Source organism: Nematolebias whitei, chromosome 2, assembly GCF_014905685.2.
Source record: "Nematolebias whitei isolate Nwh7 chromosome 2, NemWhi1, whole genome shotgun sequence".
Lineage (NCBI taxonomy): Eukaryota > Metazoa > Chordata > Actinopteri > Cyprinodontiformes > Rivulidae > Nematolebias > Nematolebias whitei.
The window spans coordinates 30,305,563-30,327,643 of NC_056499.1; the positions used below are offsets into that span (position 1 = coordinate 30,305,563).

The window sequence follows — 22,081 nt, forward strand, 5'->3', positions numbered from 1 at the left end:
TAATATTCAGTAATCCCTTGTTTATTGCAGGGGATCTGTACCCTGAAGCTCCGCGATAAGTGAAAAACCGCAAAGTAGGAACACTATATTTATTTTAGTATTTATATATATTTTATAAGGCTTTATAAACCCTTCCCACACTCTTGCAATATTCTAAACTCTTAAACTTACTTTAACACCATACGTATATGCACTGTACAGTACTGCAAAGTTTTACTCACCAGCTCTGCAGACTAGCAGCTCGGTTCAGGTTCAGCAGACCTACCCTGCAGTGATGAAACCCGCTGCCCCATCCAGGTTGATGTTCTCGTGGATAATTGAGCTTCAGGAAGCTTCAGGATTGTTTGTGACTTTCCTGTCAGTTCTGTGAGCTTCATAGATACCGTAGATTTGTGTTGCAAAACTTTCCCCTCCATTTCATCAGAAAGCAGCGGCTGGAAGCACTGTTGGCTTCTGGGTAGTGAAGTTCTTTTGACAGGTGATAGAGTGTATGCCTATTGAAAGAAAACTACAAAATGGCGGCACCTGTCTGAAGATTTTTTTCACGCTAACTTTTTATCCCGTACCGTCCCAGTCACATGAGTAATATTAAAGTTGACAATCGTTGAAAACCTGCGAAAGAACGGGTCCTCGAAAGTCGAACCGCAAAGTAGCAAGGGACTAGTCAAGTCAAGTCACATTTATTTATATAGCACCTTTAAAACAGTAACTGTTATCAAAGTGCTTACCAAAAAATATCACAGGACCAAATATTAATAACAAGATATTACAGCAACATGAATAAAAGCATAAAAACATGAAATATAATGAGAAACAATGAAATACTAAATCAAATCACCCTGCGTTAAATGTCAGGGAGTAAAAGCAAAATGGATATACTCAATCATCAACAACGAAATACCAAATGAGATCACCCTGTGTTAAATGCCAATGAGTACAGATGTGTTTTGAGAAGGGATTTAAAAATAGAGACTGAGGTGGCCTGTCGAATGTTGATGGGCAGATTATTCCAGAGTTTAGGGCCCATGACTGAAAACACTTGATCTCCTCTGAACTTTAGCCTGGTTTTAGGTACGGCCAAAAGCAGCTGGTCTGATGATCTCAAGGCCCGAGAAGGAGCATAAGGATGAAGGAGGTCGGAGAGGTATGAGGGTGCAAGGCCGTTAATGCACTTAAATGTCAGCAGGAGAATTTTAAAATCAACTCTGACACGTACAGGAAGCCAGTGAAGAGAGGACAGAACTGGAGTAATGTGCTCAAACCTGCAAGTTCCTGTTAGTAGCCGAGCCGCTGCATTTTGGACAAGCTGAAGACGTGAGAGAGAGACCTGACTGACCCCAGCATAAAGCAAGCTACAGTAGTCCAGCCGGGTTGTAATAAATGCATGGACTAATTTTTCAAGGTCGGATCTGGACAGCACGGACTTGAGCTTAGCTATCTGCTTTAGATGAAAGAAGCTTTTTTGAAGAACAGAATTTATCTGCTTATTAAACTTAAAAGTCAGAGTCTAAAACTATCCCGAGATTGGTAACAGACTATTTTAGATATGGCTGAAGGGAGTGAATATATTAAACAAAAAACTAGACTTTCATAAGATATACAATTTAGCATACGTGTTAGCATTTATTAGTGCAAAACACCAGTCTTGGATTAATCTCTTATCATTAGTAAAACATAAGCTTATCAGTAACATATAACTCAAATGTCTGTAGCCTTCAAACACTATTTCCTCATTTAATTGGTGCAATATATTAGCTCTTTCTAATGCACAGTAAAAGATCCACCTCCACAATAATCATTATAACAACAATTCCTTGCAGTTTGCTTCAACCACACCATGCTTCTGTTGTCTCTGCAGATGAACCTTGCGTTGACCACTTCAGCTGGTGCCACTTGGTTCCCCAACATGGCGTTTGCACCCATAAGTTCTATGGACAGCAGTGCTGCAAATCCTGCTCCAGCAAGAAACTGTAGAGCTGTGTCTGCGGCGTGTGGCCTCTGAAGGAAACACTGCCACAGAAACCACTAGCTTACTCGCCACACACAGAACTGCGCACCAAGAATGTGTGTTTTCCTCCTGGAGTACTTGACCGATGCGTTTTGTGAAGAAGTAAAAGGAAAAGAATGCATGGACTCTGCTGAAGAGAACAGTTTGGCTGCTGATGTTGCTCCGCAAAGACAGTGTCACACAGTCCCTGATTGCATTTAAAGTTGAGAAACGGCAAAACTCCCACCTGAAGACTTTGTTGATGTAATATATATGTATTGTCTTTTTGAAACCTTTGAACCTAGAAAGCCATCATAAGAACAAGACCTAGTGGTTAGCTTCTTTACATGTTGTACATTTAAAGGCATCTGGTTTGATATGCCTTTTTTAAGTTATTATGAGTTGTGACACGTCATTTGACATTTTGTTCAGGCGTGCGGCGGACTGACACGGCTTTTCAGCGTGCTGCAGGTTTGTTCCAGTCACCTCTGGATCCATGTGATGAGATTTTAGATGAGGTGTTAGTAATCAGTGATCAGCACTTCTCTCCCACAATCTCTACTTTCCCTGTTTGTTACTGCTGACGCACAATAGGACCCTTTCCCCCTGTCTGTTCCATTCATGATAATGCAGTGAAAACATGCCTATCTGTGTGGTTAAAACATTTTATTCAGCTGTGCTGTAATGGTCGTCTTTATCTGTCCTGTATCAGTATGGTAAATAACTTGACCGTCTATCTGTCTCTCTTCTCTTCCCCGCATTCTCTCTATCGATTGGCGGCAAAATGAGGTGAATAATGAGCGAGGCTATCTGCAGGCCTTGGGGAGAGGAGAGGAGGGTGAAGAGGGAGACAAGAGGATGATTGCTGGGCGAGCGTGGGTGCAGTATAGATAGCAAGCGCTTGTTAGGAGAAAACAATGTAGGTTCTCCACAGAAGTCTGGTCAAAATGTAGAGCAGGTGGAGCTTGAGATAAGAGATGGCACACTCAGAGTCGGTTGGATGTTCACAAAACATAAAATGGTTTGAAGGCTTCACTTCACTCTTGGATGCAGACATGTGCTCTGCAAGCTAGTTACAAAAGAGGAGATAATTTAGTGCAGAGGGGACATTATGTTTTTAAAACCCTCTGCCGTGGAGCCTGAGATGCATCTGGGCAGCTGTATTTCAGTTTGACACATGCAATATATATATATATATAAAAATGGTGCTAAAAGAAGATGCATTGGTTTCAGTTTGGGAGACTTGATGAAACTGACGTTCTGTTGTTCTTTTTGTTTTGTTTTTTGTTCTGGAAATTTGACAGAACAGAAGTAAACTATAATTCCTGCACACGACAACAACTGTTGTTTCAATCAGATGGTTATTGGGCAGCGTAAAAGTCAAAATCCAGTGTTAATTCTATGAGAAGTTCAGGCTGTTTGTTCTGTATCCAAACAGTGATTGGAAGGTTTTTACATTTTCAAAATAAAACAAAACATTTGAGACCATGTTTAACTAACATACTTGTGTGCACAAACAGTTTTCACAGCACATTTTTGCTACAGACACAAAATAAAAATGCTACAATAGGAAGTTAAAATGAAATAAATACAGAATGGAGCCATGTTCTTCCTTTGCAGACACCGTGGTCTCATGTGAGTGATCATTACAAACTTGTTCACTAATTTCCAATTACAGTTTTCACTCATGACAATGTTCTGATCCTTTAACAACTAAAAAGGGCTTATTAATGTGGGGAGTGGCGGCGCGGAGGTTAGAGAAGATGGGCCTGTGATCGGAAAGTCGCAGGTTCAACTCCCGTTACCGTCAACATCAAAATGTGGGTGGAAAAAGGTGAAGCACCCACACCTGCCTCCACCCTCATTTTCCCCACTAGGGCCCTGAGCAAGGCCCTTAACCCCCACCATGTGCTCCCAAAACAGGTCTCTCTTGAAAATGAGTTCTCGTGACTAAATGAGACTACCTGGATAAATAAAGGGTAAATGAAAAAATGAAAATACTGTACAGCTCAAGTCAAAGCCTAATGAGTTAGCAGATTTCAACTGAAACCAATGAGTACAACCATCAAGCAACTCAATGGTCACATCAGAACCAGTGAACCAGTGAGGTTTGGGCCTCACAGGATCACTATCAGAATGCAGCGAGTTGATCCATGTGGCAAGTCATATGGACGTCAACATCCCAAGGTTTCCCAGCATCTTTGATCCAGTAACTTGACCACAGACCAACTTCACCCAGCATGGTAAAGCAGGTAGAGGATGGATGGATGGATGGATGGATGGATGGATGGATGGATGGATGGATGGAATGATTTTGAATGTTGATTGTGTGTTTTTCCTCTAGTTACTGACAATATGAGCAGCATAGTGGTAAAGCTGTTGTCACATGATAAAAATATAAAATGTTTACAATGTTCCAAGATTTACCCTAAAAACAAAAGCAAAATAGTAATGAACAACATTCCTTTGAGTCTGTATTCAATTTTATTTTTTATAGTAAGAAAATGGATGAATTGGCTTTGAAGGTTTGTACAAGTTTCTGTTTATGTAATGACGGTTGAGAAAACTGCTTGCTCCAACTCAACTCCAACTTTATTTATGTTGTACCTTTGAAATAACACGGATGGACCGAAGTGTGGAACATAAAAAGTAAATATTACTATATATAATATATACTATATGGGGCGACTGGCTGAGTGGTTAGATCAGTCATCCTCCAATGCAAGAGTTGAGGGTTCGACTTCACCAGCAGTCACATGCCAAAGTGTCCCTGGGCAAGACACTGAACCCCTCATTGCCTCCAATGTGTCCCAATCGGTGCATGAATGTGATAAAGCTCTGATTATTCTTTGTATAGATCTAGTAGAATGCTGTATGAATGGGTAAATGAGGGCACAGATTGTAGTGTAAAGAGCCCAACATTTTTCAGTCAGGTCATCTGCACAGTTTCTTTTTTTTGTGCTGAAACGTTTCGCCTTCGGTCTGGAAGGCTTCATCAGTCAAGGAAACATACAACAAAACTGATTCTTCCCCCAACAGCTTACTCCAAAATGGAACAAACCAGTTCTGCTTGTGATGATTACTTTGGAGTAAGCTGTTGGGGGAAGAATCAGTTTTGTTGTGTGTTTCCTTGACTGATGAAGTCTTCTGGACCTAAGGTGAAATGTTTCAGCACACACAAAAAAAGAAACTGTCCAGATGACCTGACTGAAAAATGTTGGATTGTATACCTGGATTATTGAGCATGGACTTTGTTGTTTTCAACCAGTTTGACAAGACTCAACAAGGAAGAGGGCCGGCAATGGAGGAGGGGGCGTACCAAAGAGACCATCTTATCACAAGCAGAACTGGTTTGTTCTACTTTGGAGTAAGCTGTTGGGGGAAGAATCAGTTTTGTTGTGTGTTTCCTTGACTGAGTGAAGCCTTCTGGACCGAAGGCGAAACATTCCATCACAAAAAAAAAAAAGAAACTGTCCAGATGACCTGACTGAAAAATGTTGGATTGTATACGGGGCAGCACGGTGGCGCAACTGGTAGAGCTGCTGCCTCTCAGTGAGCAGGTCCTTGGTTCAAACCCCGGTCCAGGGGCCTTTCTGGGTGGAGTTTGCATGTTCTCTCCGTGCATGCATGGGTTTTCTCCGGGTGCTCCGGTTTCCTCCCACAGACCAAAAACATGCATGTTAGGCTGATTGGTAACTCTAAATTGTCCCTAGGTGTGAGTGAGAGAGTGAATGCTTGTTTGTCTTGTGTGTCTCAATGTGGCCCTGTGATGGACTGCAGACCTGTCCAGGGTGTACCCCGCCCCTCGCACAGTGATTGCTGGACATGGGCACCAGCGACCCCCGTGACCCAAAATGGAATAAGCGGGTAAAGATAATGGATGGATGGATGGATGGATTGTATACCTGGATTATTGAGCATGGACTTTGTTGTAGTGTAAAGAGCTTTGAGAGTCTTGATGAGATAGAAAAGTGCTATAAGCACAGTCTATTGACCATACTATAGTACATTATAGTAGTATGCAAAATAATGTCATTACTATAAAAACAAATGACAAAACTGACTAAAATAAAGAATAAAAGTGCAAGGAAAAAAGTGTGTCTTTAAAGAACAACTTACCGGTATATCAAGGCTCTGGGCAGATTTGATGCCTAGGGACTCTGTCACTTTTGTCTTCAGCTTTGCTTAGAGGACTTTTGGCTCCATTTCTGGACTTTTGAGAAATTAGAAAAATGGATAAGTTTAGTCTGAAATTGTCCCTAGGTGAGAGTGAGAGAGTGAATGGTTGTCTTGTTTGTCTCTGTGTGTCCTTGTGATGGAATGGAGACCTGTCCAGGGTGTACCCCGCCTCTCGCACAGTGATGGCTGGACATGGGCACCAGTGACCCCCGCGACTCAAAAAGGAAGAAGTGGGTAAAGATGATGGATGGATGGATAAATTTAAGCCACTCCCCAATGAAACTTGAATAACAAGAATCAAACTAAGACTTATGCTTAACAAACTGTTTTTCTTTCTGTGATTATGTCACCCTATCATGCTCTGCAGGAGCTGCGATTGCTCTTTAATCAAACCGTCTGCATGAATCATGGAGCCTTGAATCCTCACGTCGTCTTGGCTGCATGCTGTTTATCGGCATGCTGTGACCCAGACACCACTAGCTGGGGCCCGAGCACAAATACAACTGTTCCACCATCATCCATACATTTCGAGTGTTTACTGAGCATGAAGCTAATTTTGAAGGTGCACTACACGCAAGGTTTTATGATGTGTCTTGTATTTACAAGCTGTCTTGAAGGCAGAAAGAATACGTATGCATATTATATGTCAAGTCCAATTTTGCTAGGTATGTCTACCTTTCAGTGGGGTAGCAATATTTACTGCTGATCTGATATGAGAATTTCTATTTCTCTCACATCCTGTTCCAGATGCAGCTCAATTTCCCTCATCGTTATTGGCCTATAATGAAATATTTTGTTTATCTTGGCATGTGGTGTCACATCAGCCAGCTGTAATACTGCAGCAGAGATATAAAAAGACTGCAAGTCAAATAAAGCCACAGGAACGGAACATGCTTATTTGGTATCCTCACTTGTATTTAAATTTTTAACCCATGTGAAAGGAAATGTGATGGCAGCATCAAAAAAGCAAATGCAGTGTCTAAATTATTGCAATTGATATTTATTGATAGTTAAGACATTTGAAATGCATATTAAAATGTATTTAATACTCTTATCATTCAAATACTGTAGCAATACATCCATTACTATTTTTGGACATGTGTCTGACTGATTTACTGAAACCCAATGCAACAAAGATAATATGAAAAAATAGAAATGTAAATGGACTGTACTTATGCAGCACCTTTCTATCTTAAGACACTCAAAGCTCTTTCTACTACAATCTTTGCCCTCATTTACCCATTCATACAGCACTCTAGATCTATACAAGATTAATCAGTGCTTTATCACATACACTGATTGGACACACATTGGAGGGAATAAGGGATTCAGTGTCTTGCCCAGGGACACTTTGGCATGTGACTGCTGGTGGAATCGAACCCCCAACTCTCGCATTGGAGGACGACTGCTCTAACCACTCAGCTACAGCCACCCAGTATCTGAACTTTCCATAAACGTCAATTTGAATCTGAGGTTGGACCTATCAGGAAACTGACTTAAGCCAGAATAATATATTTGGTGAACTTTCCAGTTGATTTTTCCTAACTGGATACTGGAAATCTCAATTTAGTACCAATGGAGCTCATAGTTTGACTGTCAACAAGTAGATAGCTAGCCTGGATGCTAATTGGTCTCTCATCTAACTCGAGAGTTTTCATTTTACACCTTATTCAGGGGAGAGAGAGAGAAAAAAATAGACACTAATTGATAAAAAATCTTTTAAAGCTCTTGTGAGAGACCATCTGGACACATGTAGAAAATACAGACCAACATTTGGTTTCTATTCTTCTACAACGCTACAAGGATTTATGCTAACGATGGTGTTTGGAAAATGTCTGCTGTCTTGAAAGCCAATATTTTGATCTCATCATACTATTTGTTTTTACATGTCCAAAGCCAAAGCAGTACGTAAGGTAACCACTTTTGGGAAACTGGGTCCCATCACACCAAGCTATAGTGGTCTGTCAACTCCAAAACAAGCCTGTTCTATTTCGTATAGGCTTCGCCCTTCAAGGCTATCGCTAGCGGGTCTATCCCTTTGCGCGTAGCGCAGCACTGAAAACTTTAGTCCACGCCCACCTGCTGTGTGGGCCTCACCCCCGGTCCGTATAAATTACGGTGAGACCGGGTAATCGGCTCCCATTTTTTTCTTCAGCCAGCTAGCTAGCACTGTCAGAAGAACGAAGAAGGAAAAGATGTCCAGTTTGACCAGCACAACTTTTACTAAGGATGCCTGGATCTCTGCCACACCAACCTCCTGTCGTCCCGGTGAGCTCTTCCTCCCTGAGGAGAAGCAGTGACGAGCAGCCTTGTTCAAGGTAAGTGCCAAGGAGTGTTTTTCCGTGGCGGGCCGCTACCCGCTGGACGACGCCATCACTTTTTCTAACGTGTTTTCCTTGCGGTAAATCGAATGATTCCCTCGAAATAGGCGTTGTTGGCAGCAGCTCCACTGAGTGTTTGTCCGTGGCAGGCCGCTACTCGCTGGGCGACACCATATCCTTTTCTAACGTTTTTTCCTTGTGGTGAATCGGATGATTCCCTCGAAAAAGGCGATGTAGGCAGCAGCTCCGCTGAGTGTTTTTTCCATGGCGGGACACTACGCGTGGGACGACACCACCGTTACCGCCTTTCTTTAACACAGAGTCTCGCAGTGAATCAAATGATTCCTCCATGAAAAGTGATGCTGTAAACAACCTCACTTCCCTCTTCCCTCCTGGAGAGCGTAGTGACGGAAGAAGAGCGGTCGAACAGATGCTCAGCCACCTCGGGTCTTCCCACGTCGGCGACCACACCGCTCCCAGTCGTCGGCGCCCTCCTCTCGTAGCTGCCTGGCATAATCCTTGAGGCTGCTAACACAAAGGGACTTTCCATCCGTCGCCTCCCTCTGCCCTGATCGGATGATCTGGCGGGAAGGTTTGGCTCCACCCAAGCTCGTCGCCTTGATCCCATCTGGCCTTACTGTCCAGCTGTGACGTCACATTGGAACGAGGCTGCAGCTGGGCTCAGCAAGCTGAAAACATCTGTCTCCACCTTCGCCTCCATCTCCAGAGTGGAGGGATTTACCATCTGTGTTTTTTCCCTTGGTTATCCCCCCTGGAGCAAAGCCTAGCAGAGGAGCTTGGGGCAAAAGCTTCCAGGATGGACTGGCAACCTATCCCTCCAGGAAAGCATCACCAGAGGGTGGTGTAGAAGAACATATGCTGTATATATTCATAAATTAAACGGATTCTTTCATTTTTCTGGACTGAATAATAACGTGCATTGAATTTAATAAAATGTGGACGGAAACGTGTTTATCTTTGACTCACTAACGACAGTGGGTCATTTATTTAAAAACGATTTAAACACATCACACATTTACATTAATTTGGCAAAATGATTTCAACAACAACATGACTAATTTAGCAAGCTGTACAATTTGATTAACCATACGGCGATGGTTGAAAAACTTCACAACAGACATTTCTAAAAATACCTGGAATGATTTCTAGCAGGATAGAAGAGTTTAAAGATGGAAAGATGAAGTTTAGAGGGAGGGAGATGGTGTGTGTGAGTGAAAAGTGTTGAACAGAACGGCACCCTCCATTCAAACCCAGCTTTCCTCAGTACGCTCGGTAGTAAACTCGACTCGTTACCTCTCTGACGATGAATCAGTGGAAACGGAGCTCCAGTTAAGCTACCGGTCCAGCATCTCCGTAGGATGGCAGAGAACCGTCCGGAGTGGTGGCGGGACTTCATCAACAACAGTTCACCTCACGAGTGGACTTCACATGAGTGGAGTCCTTCAGAAGTTCCACTCAGATGTGGAAGATTGCATAATTCCCACAGGACTCGGAAGAGCTCTGGATCATGCTGGACTTCTGTTCTCCCAAACGACTGGAGCTGCAAACTCTCCACCCGACTCGTTTGAACTAGGAAGTACCGACATTTAAAGAGCTCTATTTCCGGTTCATTTGGGAGTTTCCTGATTGGTCGTTTCGACCAGACAGGGGTGTGTTTTTGTGACGTAAGAGGTCACTAGGAGTCAGAAAAACAGCAAGAATGTTATGGAACAGATTGAAAATGTTTTTCAGACAGACGAGAGGAATATTTAGACGAGTTGGGGGAAAACAGGTGCCAGCCTCTATATTTACGTCTGAGAGGATTTTAAAAACATGACAGTTCGTTCCAACAACTTGTTTTGCGTTTGACTCCAACCTTGGACCAGCTTACACTTGCTCATTCAAAGACAGAAAATCAGAAAATGCATAATTACTCTGTAACAGACCTCAACATGATTTCTACTTTGCATGAGGATTAAAATCATTATTAGTGTTTCACAGTTGAATTAAAAATGATTAGTTCACTGCAACATCTAAAAATGGTTTGAACTAAAAACACTTTGATTATCAAACATTTGTAAAATAGTAATGATAATAGAAAATAGTGTTCTTTCACTTGATCAATTCAAGAAAGAAAGTCTCAGGATGGGTCAACCTGTATTTCTGGATTCAAATCAATGAAATGACAGTTTCTGTCCCATAAGGTCCTTAAGGTCAGGATTTGACCTCAGGCTTAGTTCACTACAGTGGCAAAGCTCTCCAACCGAGCTCACCAGTGCACATACCAGGCAGTCACGGTGAACAACAACATTGCTCTACTGGCCTACAGCATCTCAAAGAGGCTGGAGGAAGAAGACCTGCTGGAGGAGACAAAGAGCTCTCTCTGCAAAGCCGCTGATGTCATCTTAAACATGTGCGCCACCTCTGCGGTCTGCCTGTCCCGCATCGCCGCCCGGATGACCATGATCCAGAGGACCATCTGGCTCCACCTCTCACCATCCTTGTCCGAGAGGCTGCAGAAAGACCTGCTGGAAGGCCCCATCACCCCAGAGGCGCTGTTCGGGGCAAACTTCAGGACCATCCTTGAGAAATCACAGAGGTCCGAGGAGGTCTCAGAGACTGTACACCATATGGTGATGTCACAGTCCTCCTCCCACCCCTCCAGCCACTGGAGGGACCGCCTTGGCCAGCAACAGCAGCAGAGACGCTCCACAGCTGCGGCAGCGACTTCACGCTCTGCTCCTCCATCTGCCCCGTCCAGCAGGTAACAGCTCCTTGAGGGGAATGTGTGTGTTTTTTGACTATGTATGTTGTGAAATAAAACAGAAACATCTCTGAAAGTAAAGTTTCATCCTAGACTGTCAGATCAGCTGATCTCACAGCTGCCTCTCTTCACACATTCCACACACAGAACGAGCCAGTAACCTCTAAACAGCGTTTTAAATGGCACCACAGTTCAGTAAATATCACAAAACACTCGTCTGCCACGTCAGCTAAAATTACGTTTTTCTCAGCAGACCAAGTCCGGTAAAATCCCTCGTTTTCAGCCAGAGCCCGTTTTTAATTTCTGCTGTTTTCTGCCCACTCACAGTGCAACGGAACTAAATGTGTTTTCTCCACGACAGTTGCAGCCTCCACCAAAACGGCGTCTCACTCAGAAGGCACTCACGCCTCCTCTCAGTGCGCGCCGGCTCACCTCAGCTCTAATGTGAGACCGCAGCCTGGGCTCAGCACAGAGGCACACATACAGCCTTTTTTCTGTCGGAGCCCCCCTTGGCTTCCCCCCGGAGATTCTCCAGAGCGGATGATGGCAGTAAGGGTTTTTTAGTCTGGTTGACGTTCATGAGAAACATGACATAACACAAAATGCATGCCCGCTCTCCGAGTGTTACTCAGAGTGGCAGCGAGTGTGTTCCCTGGACAGATGGACGAACCGTCTGATCAGCAGGGGTTACACGCTGCAGTTCGCAGCTCAACCCCCACCGTTCAGAGGGATTATAGAGATGGTTCTGTCTTCTCCAGAACAGAGCTCGTCTCTCCAGTCAGAAGTTCAGGAATATCTGACGAAAAACGTAATTTCCAGAGTTCCCAACGGTTCTGATAAAAAACCGGAGGGATGAAACCCATTCTCGACCTGTTCATGTTCAGCAATTCGATCAAGGGGAGACAATTCCACATGCTGACAAACAGCTGCTGGAGAACTTTACCAGAACGACTGGTTTTCACCTCCTTAGATCTGAAGAGCGCATATTTTCACATTTTCCATAATTCTGAAACACCCCACGCATGTTCTCGAAATGCTTGGAGACGGCTCTGCAGTTGTTACACATGGCAGGAATGAGAATTATTTTTATCTGGACGATCTGCTCTTATTAGCTCGGTCCAGATAGGAAGCAGTCGCACAGACCAAAACGCTAGTGTTACACCTGCTAAACCTGGGGTTTTCTATAAACTGGGAAAAAGTTCCGTTCGTCTGACCCAGATGATTGTTTATCTGGAAGTGGCGCTAAACTCAACCACAATGAGAGCCCGTTTATCACGAAATGGAACGTTGGTTATGTACTGTAACCCCGTACTATAACCCCAGATTCTAGGAGTATAGGCGCAGATCTTTAAGCTCTGGGCCTCCTAAATGGCTGAAGAAAAGAGCTATTTGGGAGCAGATTACCCGGTCTCACCGCAATTTATATGGACCGGGGGTGAGGCCCACACAGCAGGTGGGCATGGACTAAAGTTTTCAGTGCTGTGCTGCGCGCGAAGGGATAAACCCACTAGCGATAGCCTTAAAGTGCTGCGCCTATAGAATCTGGAGTTACAGTACATAACCAACGTCTTTTAGTGCATTCGCTGCCCAGGCTGATCGATGCAGGTATTTCCTGTTTTCAACATGCTCTTCAGGTCCATCCTCCCCTCCTTTTTTACAGTTGGCAAGGCCCCGCTCGTTGTCGGTCCGACTGTAAGTCAGGGCCGGTTGTTATTTCCAGCTTTGACATTCTCCTCCACTAGCGGTCTGTCAAGCAGGCTGGCTAAGAATGTCGTTTGTGTGCTCTTGGCGTGCAGTGAACCTTGATAGGACTCTTCACAACTGACAGTCAGCCTAATCACATCTTAACGGAGTACTATCTCAGTGTCTCTGCACGTGTGTGTGTGTGTGTGGGTGCTTGAATGGAGAGAAAGTGAGAGTGATCGCTCCATTTCTTGCAGGGCTTACTTGGAGGGGGCAGTCTTCACAAGTGAGAGCTGTCATATTTTAACGTCACCTCTGCCATAAGTACTTGTGTATCAGACAGAGTTCACTGGCCACGTGCATACACACACACACACACACACACACACACACACACTCCTTCCCAGTTTTTCAGCCTGCACTGAGGATCCTGGGATATTGGCGAGGCTTTAGAGGTGTGCAGCTAAGAGTTGCAGTGTGGGGCTCATTTGTTGCTGCCAGGCGTCTCCTCCAACATTAAGAGACGTGCCCCTCACAGATCGCTATGATTAAGAGATCAGAAGACGAGTGACAGCTTTATATCAAGGCAAGGCCGCTCTTTGTGTCTCTGTCACACTGGCTGATTTAAGAGTCGAGTAAAGACTCTTGGATCCCTCGTTCACACCTTACTAAACCCTCTCAGCTCTGGTGAACCCTTGCCTGAAAGCCTTGCCCATGACATGCTCCCAGCCTGCCTGCTCTGATTAGCCATGTCTACAGTCCATCTTCAGTATTTCTTGTTGCTGTTTGTAACATCCTTCTCACTTTATTTCACTTTCTTTCTTCTGAGTCCCAGATTTCTTTAACTCGCCTGTTTATCCACACTTTTCATTTATTTTTTTCCCCTTATTTTTCATGGGTGTTTTCAGTCTGCAGTAGACAACATCTGGGAGGTCAGACATCACTGTTCTGTTCTTTATTTATGTCTTTAAATTCAATTTTAAATAAACTAGATGAACAAAATAAATTACATTTCTATTGGTAATCTTTTGGAGCCCATCAGTTTAGAGACAAAACTATTTGTTGACCCAGTCTGATGACGAATCGCTGCTCATTTGAACGTTCTGAAAGTATTTCAGTTTCTCCTGATTGTTGTGTTGCAGCAGAAGTTGCAGGAGTATTACTCCTGTAAAATGTAGTCCACCTGCTCCCCCTTTTTTATCTTCTATGACTATATCATAAACTTTAGCTTTTTTTTTTTTTTGTGCTAATGAAACCATAGTCCATCTCTCGCTCTCTCTTTGGAACATTAAGGTGCTTTTCTGAGCATCTCTTTTCAGCTCTATCAAGTAAAAAGCTTTTACTTAACGCATTTTCTCCTCCTAGCTATGAATATTATTGATCTGTGTGTTTACAGCATCCCTCTCTCATCTATCTTCCTTTGAGTGGTGGATTCTCATCATTTTCCCTGAAATGTAAGAATTGATCTGGACCCTATGGGCCTTGCAGGCACCAGCTGCTTCTGTACCCACCTGCCTGTTAACCCCGTGGCCTTGAGGAAACCGCATCCGAGTTGCCGAAAACAAAACCGCGCTCCTATTTGTGTCTTTCTCCTGGTTATATACGCTCCCATTGTGTTTGTGTGTGAATTAATCAACTTAAGCCTCATCCATTTCCTTCCCAGCTGCTGACGCCTGAACCCCACCTTCCACCCCCAACAAGCCCTCCCTGGAGATGCATTGCTTTGCATTCCATCATCTCAGAAATACAGAGCCGTGTACACAACACAGTGCACATTTATACACACATGCACACAAGCTGCCTTGGAAATGATGTCCCCTCTGACAGAACTCCTCCTGAGGAGAACGGGACAAAGAACAGTGAGCAGTTTCATATTTGACCACTAGAGGGCAGTGCTCACTCATTAATCCCACTTTGTCTTGCACTTGGTCTTTCTCTCTTTTATTTTAAATGCAAATGATGGAAAAAAAAAAAACTCCATAAGCAAAGAACAAAAGATAAATAATTCACTTTCTCTCACACACCTAGACATCCGATGCATCCAGATCAGCTCCCCTTGATTTCTTCTCATGTCAGAGCATCAACTTAAGCATCAGCTCATTTCCCCTCTGTTGCCAAATTAAACAAGCCACTATGTGGACACCTTGACTTGGACAGGTGTCTTATCCACATTTGTTGCTCTTACATTCATATTTTATTAATGACCTGTGCACTCAAGCCAGCCACGGGGAACACAGTTGCACAATTGATATGTAAATTCCAAAACCTATCAATTTTTCAGACCTTTTAGTCGGGAGTGCCAGTCGAGTCTCTGAGGTCGTCCTTCATTTTTGCCCCTTGCAGATAAAATGATGAATAGGTAAACACCAGCCAGGTTTGATTGTTGGACCGCCGGTGATTTCCTAAAGTAAATAAACACATTTTAGTTCTTTGAGAGCAGAACTACAAATAATCAGGCAGAATGGTTAGACTGAAGACTACAAGGTCAGATTTATGAACAATTAAGGATTGCTTTTTGTGTGCAAGGCAAGTAATAAAAATACAAGGAAGGTGAAGCATTCCCCTTCACTGAGGAAAAAAAAAAACAGTCAAGGAGTTTGTTGGTAATTGTCCAAGGTTATAAACCTCAATAAATCAAAGCCATGCTAGTGCTTCAAATAAGGACGCTTGCATTAGAACAGATATTTTCAGACATATTTTAGTTTCCGACACCCTTTAAACATAATGACTGTACTCTCCACCACTGGCTACTCCCCCTTACTTGACCTCTCGCTGTACGTTCAGTTGTGTTGAGTGGTGCACATAGCAGATGAAGAGCCTCCACATCAGGCTCACCTTCAGCGAGACTTTCATCTTATTAGGGCCTTTATGAAAATGAACAGATTGTGTTTTGGAAATGAAAGGCCGCATGTTTGAACAAAATGTCTCACTCAGAGAGAGATTTTGCTACAGTCGCTTCTTTTTCAGCCTAAACCGAAAGAATTTCTGGCTGCCGTGAATGAATCTGCGAGAACAAATCTTTCAATTTGCTGCTGTGTGAAGTTGATCTTTAATCTTTGGCAGCTCTGATCACTTTAATAGATCAAAACAACGCAGTCAAAAGGAAAAGAAAAGAACTGTGTTCAAATGATTTTCGTCAAACTAAGACAAGTTTGGATAAAATTGACGTGCTTACTGAGGCTAGCTATTACACATTTCAAACACAGCTGCCACTCTGACTGTGGAAACTTTCCAATAAAACAGTCAAAGTTTCAAAATGACCAACCAGACATTTCTATAAAATACAATGGATTCACTTTAGAATGAGCTTGTCACCTAAACAACAAAGTACCACGGTTAGTATTTCATCTTGATAAGATGATCCCTACAAAGATGCAGGCAGATCAAGCCCGCATGCTTTCTGCTGGCATCAAAGAAGCCAGACGTAAACTGATCACAGTTCCTTTGAGCACATACATGTACACTTCTCTCAGTGTTGTTTCCTCTTTATTTACATTTTTTTTTAAACTTGATATCTTCTTTTATTGGGGTTTATTTGTATTTTTTATGGCTGCAGCAAAACATCTGAGCCGTGTGTGAGAACACTGCATGGATTTCTGGATAATTTTGCATAAGGCGGTTCATGAAGGGGACCAGGGCAGAGTGGCATGGCTCGATTTCTTCATTGCAGCTGCAGCAATCGTTCTAAGCCAGGTTGTTATAAAATCCATTACAAGGCGATGGTTGAGGGTTTTCTAGTCCTGACAACATATCCTGCAGAACTGCTGCATCACCCATCATTACTTCCAGACAGAAGCTCATTTTATGTTATAGTTCTGCAAAACCCAAGCAAACACAAACTCTTTTTTTACTGCTCATTTGTTATTCACATCACACAAGTTGATCCGGTGAGATCACGGGACTGTGTGTGCTTTCACAACACGCAGATCGCAGAACCGAGCGAGACAGAACTCAGCTGCACTGACGTGAATAGGACTCTACGGCAGACGAGCTCTGCATGGGCTTTCTTTTGATGGCTTCTTAAAAATGCTGCTAAATTTCACCTATTGCTCTTGGTTATATCGAAGCTTGCACATCTTCCTGTCATTCCAGTTGGCTGTTATTGCTCTTATTAGTTTTTCTCAGAAATGAGCTTCTTGCTGGTTGCTGAAGTTTTTAAATCTTGCAGCCAGCTAGTTGCACAGACTTTAGGTCATCATTAGTTCGCACATGGACCACAGTCTGGGCTTTTCTTTCATATCAAAAAGTCGTTTCAATCATTTCGTTGTCATTACTCTTTGTTAGAATCAGGTCTCTCTTGTAAATGAGTCTCCGAGGCCCAATGGGATTAACTTGTATAAATAAAGGTTGAATTTGAGTTACCTTCGGAGGAGAAACGAAATGTGCTGCGATTTTGAGCAGCCATTCTGTGTTGAAACTTGAAAGTGTTCACCAAAATGTGAAAAACGAGTGTACATCGTGGATTGAAGGTATGATCTGAAACAGGCTAGACTTGTGGTGAGGAATCTGAGGAATCACGAATCTGAAGAATAAGGAAAAAAAAAAATCACATTGCTCTGAAATGAGAAATATTTTCATTCCACTTTAGGTTTTGAAGATGATCATTGTCCTATCACCAGTTGCTGTCATTATATCTGTCACTGGGACGGTTGTGACTGAGTGGTTAGAGCAGTTGTCCTCCAGTGGGAGAGTTGGGGGTTCAATCACATGCCAAGGTGTCCCTGGGCAAATCACTGAACCCCTTATTGCCTCCTATATGTGCCCCATCGGTGTATGAATGTGATAAAGCACTGATTAGTCTTTGTATAGATCTAGTAGAGTGCTGTATGAATGGGTAGATACAGGCACAGATTGTAGTGTAAAGCTCTTTGAGTATCTTGATAAGATAGAAAGGTTGAGTTGCCTGAGTCAGAATCTGACTCAAACAGGTTGAGTTTGCAACAGGCTGCAGCTTCTATAACTCACACACTCACATTGCCTGATCTTTCTTGTATTCTTCTTCAACTGAGTTGTTTTCCACAGGAATACAACGTCAGACAGACTAGAAGGAAAAGCTTCAAAATCTGTCAGTATCTGACTAAATAAATTCATCTCTTGCAGTATTTACCAGCTGATCATCAGTAGCCTCACTCCACCTCATCATCCCAAATGTGCAACAGCACTCATTCATTAACCGTCCTACAAACACTTCATTTGTGTGAAATCCTGCAGTAGAAATTCAGATTCCATTACCAAGATGCATTTTTCTTGTTGTACAGTTAATTAAAATAAACTCACCACCGCCAGGTAGCTTGATTATTCTCAGATATCTTTACGAACTTGGTATAAAAATCTTTTACCTTGCACATGATTGAATCTGTATGAAGCTGCACTATTAGTGATCATGTCAAAAAGAGCACAGTAACAATGCTCATGGTTCACGAGGCACCTGCTCTTTGGAAGGAGGTTGAAATAACTTTCACGTCACTGCACAAAATAAAAAGGCACTAAAATAAATAAAATGGTGAGTGCAGGCAAATCTCAGCCCGGTGGTGCATCTGTGGCTTTCAGAACCTCTCAAAAAATAATTCTGAAATGAATATACATACGTATGAGTGTGGGTGTGTAGACAGAGAGGAAGAATGAGGGGGACAGAGTGGAAGAGTGGAGTCTGACAGATTTCAGTGACAATGTGCCTCATAGCCACTTCCTCTGCGTTTTCTTACTGACGCCGCTGGTGAAGTAGGCGCATAAAAGTGAAGGAGGCATAGCATGCAGCCAAAACTGTGAACAGCCATAATACAAAAGAACTGTCAGCTGAAGCCAGAGTCTTCGGAAGTGACGTCTCACCTCACTTTACCCTGAGCTGTTTGTTTACAGTCAACTTAAACGGTGAGAATGTGACAAGCAGAGAGAAATGCACAAAACGCACTCTGGCACCCTTCAATGCAGCCGTGAGCCGAGTGTGGGGAGCGGGTTCATTTCAGCAGGAATTTTCTTCATTACACGTAACGCTGCAGCATATATTAACGGATGGGAATCAAAGGAAGCTAATCAGTCGAGCCACATCCCTTTGTGTGTCTTTGTTCATAACAAGCCCCCAAACTTTCCCCCACCTGCCTCCCATTAGAGGAAAATGCTCTACAAAAAAGGGAATTCCAGCAGAAAAGTTTGCTTCATTGCAGGTCGTGTTTCCTTCCCACAGCTTTGGGAGTCAAAGTAAAGAGGCAGAAAGATGTGGGCAGATGTTGTCTGGCTGTGCTGGTGAGGTTCAGTTTTCTCGTTACTTTTGCAACACCTCAGCTAATCATCTAACTCAGTGGTCGGTCCGCACCGCAGGAGACGCCAATGCATGGCCCCTCCCTCCGCCTTTCCCACATTGGCCTTAATTAGCGAGGAATTAAAGTTCTTTTTCATGGATGGGATTCATGGGGGACGCATCTTCTTAATTACAACAGCTCTCCATGTGCTGCTGGGAACTGATTGCAAGGCAAGACATCCACCAAGCCAGCAGCAACCCTCCCAGACCTGTTTGGGGGTGTCTGGTGTACAGTGTTGTTCAAATCAGCAGGCAGATGCAGATTAGCTATTCAGATGATACAATAGTGCAGAGCTACAAGTGTCATTGTCAGTTCTCCACTTTCTTATCGTGCTGCCTACAACAAGTCCAAGGAGAGAGGAGTCATCTTTGTTTTTTTTAAGCCAAAATGTTTTCCAGCACAGCTGTGATAAAGCTTTGTTTGGTTTCAGTTTATGGAGGCCTAGAATAATAATTAAAAAAAATATATATATATATTTTTCTACTTTCAATTTTCACCATCGTCAGTTGTCTGTAGTTCTGTTCAGACTTACAGATGGTATTCTACTGGTATTTGTAAAAATATGTTTTTTAAACTGACCTTCCCAACAGAGAAAGAATGATTAGGTTAGCATGCTGCGGTAAAAGTGTGGGGAATGAAGCTCGGACATCTCACAAAGTTCACCTGCAACTGCGTTGATGCAGTAAAGACCACTTCAAGATTTCAAACCACAATTTGAGCTTTCTTCATTATTTGTAGCATTGAAAATGAAGAAATGTAGCAAAAAGTCTCATAAAGAATGATCTGGTGCTGATGCAGTGATGAATGTCCTGCTTGTGTTACTGAACAGATTACAGATTAAAAACTAGAAACTGGATCAACTGTAGCTCATTGCTCCTTTTAAAATATATGACAAGACACAAGAAGTCAAAAATCATTACATGAATTCAGAAACTGCCTCTCAGAGATCTCATACCAGCAAATTATAAGGAGAGTGGGACAGATTTCATGTTTCCCATCTGCTTGATTCATTTAATTGGTCTGTGTGATATACATTTGGTTATTAGCAGCAGTTATTGAGGATCCATCAGATCTTTCTGTAGATCACGCAGTCCAAATTTCTGTGAATGTTTAAACTGCTTAGATGATCCAACAAGTTTCAGTCAGGTCATCTGGACAGTTTCTTTTTTTGCTGAAACGTTTCACCTTCCATCCAGAAGACTTCATCAGTCAAGGAAACACACAACAGAACTAATTCTTCCCCCAAACAGCTTACTCCAAAGTGGAACAAACCAGTTTTGATGGTACTAAGATTGTGTCTTTGAAACGCCCCCTCCTCTTGTGCCGGCCCTCTTCCTCATTGACAGTCATGTCAAGCTGGTTCAAAACCAAAAATAGTCCATGCTCAATAATCCAGGTATACAATCCAACAATTTTCAGTCAGGTCATCTGGACAGTTTCTTTTTGAAAAAAAAAAAAAGTTTATTTTTGGAGGAAAAAAGAAAGAAAGAAACTGTCCAGATGACTTGACTTAAAATTGTTGGATTGTATACCTGGATTATTGAGCATGGACTATTTTTGGTTTTGAACCAGTTTGACACGACTGTCAACGAGGAAGAGGGCCTGCACAAGAGGAGGGGGCATGCCAAAGACACCGTCTTAGCACCAACATCACTGGTTTGTTCCACTTTGGAATAAGTTGTTTAGGGGAAGAATCAGTTTTGTGTTGTGTGTTTCCTTGACTGATGAAGCCTTCTGGATGGAAGGTGAAACGTTTCAGCAAAAAAAAAAATAAACTGTCCAGATGACCTGACTGAAAATTGTTGGATTGCATACCTGGATTATTGAGCATGGACTATTTTTGTTTAGACAATAAAACTCACATTCACAAGGTAGTTCCAAAAATAACAGGAATTAAAAACTGAGTCAAAAGATGATCAGAAGAAGAAAAGCACCAAGGACTGTGTGAGGAGAGTCACTGTTCTATAGTTGGAAACCTGCTATGACTCAGGGACCACATGGACATAAAACTGGATTAAAATTTTAGCAAGAAACCTCAGTTTTATTATTTGTTTTATGAACAGACAGTCCAGTAACCAGCACACATCTGTTGACTGTGATGAACCTCTAGACTTTTAGTTACTTGAAGGATTGCATTAAGGCCTTAAGATCCATGCAGGTGTACAAACCATTTACCATAAAATGTTTTCAGCTTTCCAGAGTGGACTTTATAAAATAAAAGAGTTGGTTGTCGTACCATCCTAAAAAAAACTATAACGTGGACCTTTAGTCATGAGTGTTACTTTGTTACCTAACTGTTACCTCAAAGCCATTTTCATACATACAGTTAGCAAATACTCTCAAAATGCTCTGGAAAAGTGCATGTGGGAACACAAATACTAGCATTGTTCCATCTAGAATAATTTTAGACCTTCTTCAGTTAATCCTTGCGAAAAAACAAATTACTGGGAGAGAAAGACATACAGACACAAACACAGCAGCTTATTTCCAAATTACACATGCTGGTAAGAGTTGGTGCTAGGTACATGCTGGTGACATTATCCTATGGGGGTGCTTTTCATTGGTAATGCCAGCATCGCTGCTCAGAACCACAGGGAGGGTGAACATGGTGTTCATGACTTGAAACTGTGCTGACAATCAATCTTTCAGTCCGAAACTGAGCGGAAGCATCCAACTACATGATTAAAAGGACTTAAGGAAAAGTCTCTTCATATGGGATGCAAAATGCTCTAGAGCTCTACAAATGGAAGCTAATGCTCCTTCTTTGGTTTAGTCTAATGAAATGTGTTGCATTAGTTAACTTGTTTTCTTTATGGTAAATGTAATTGTAGCAAAAAAGAAAAGAGAC

General features: G+C 42.6%; 1 protein-coding gene across 1 annotated transcript in view; it reads left to right on the forward strand.

Moving 5' to 3' along the window:
• The window catches only part of adamts18 (ADAM metallopeptidase with thrombospondin type 1 motif, 18), a 96,723-nt gene extending 94,441 nt beyond the window's left edge, over positions 1 to 2,282 (forward strand). Inside the window, exons 21-22 of the mRNA XM_037694163.1 lie at positions 31 to 37; positions 1,859 to 2,282. Of these exons, the coding sequence (XP_037550091.1) occupies positions 31 to 37; positions 1,859 to 1,974 (123 nt within the window). The 3' untranslated portion in view covers positions 1,975 to 2,282. The remainder of the gene's footprint in view (positions 1 to 30; positions 38 to 1,858) is intronic.
• The last annotated feature ends 19,799 nt before the right edge of the window (positions 2,283 to 22,081 follow it).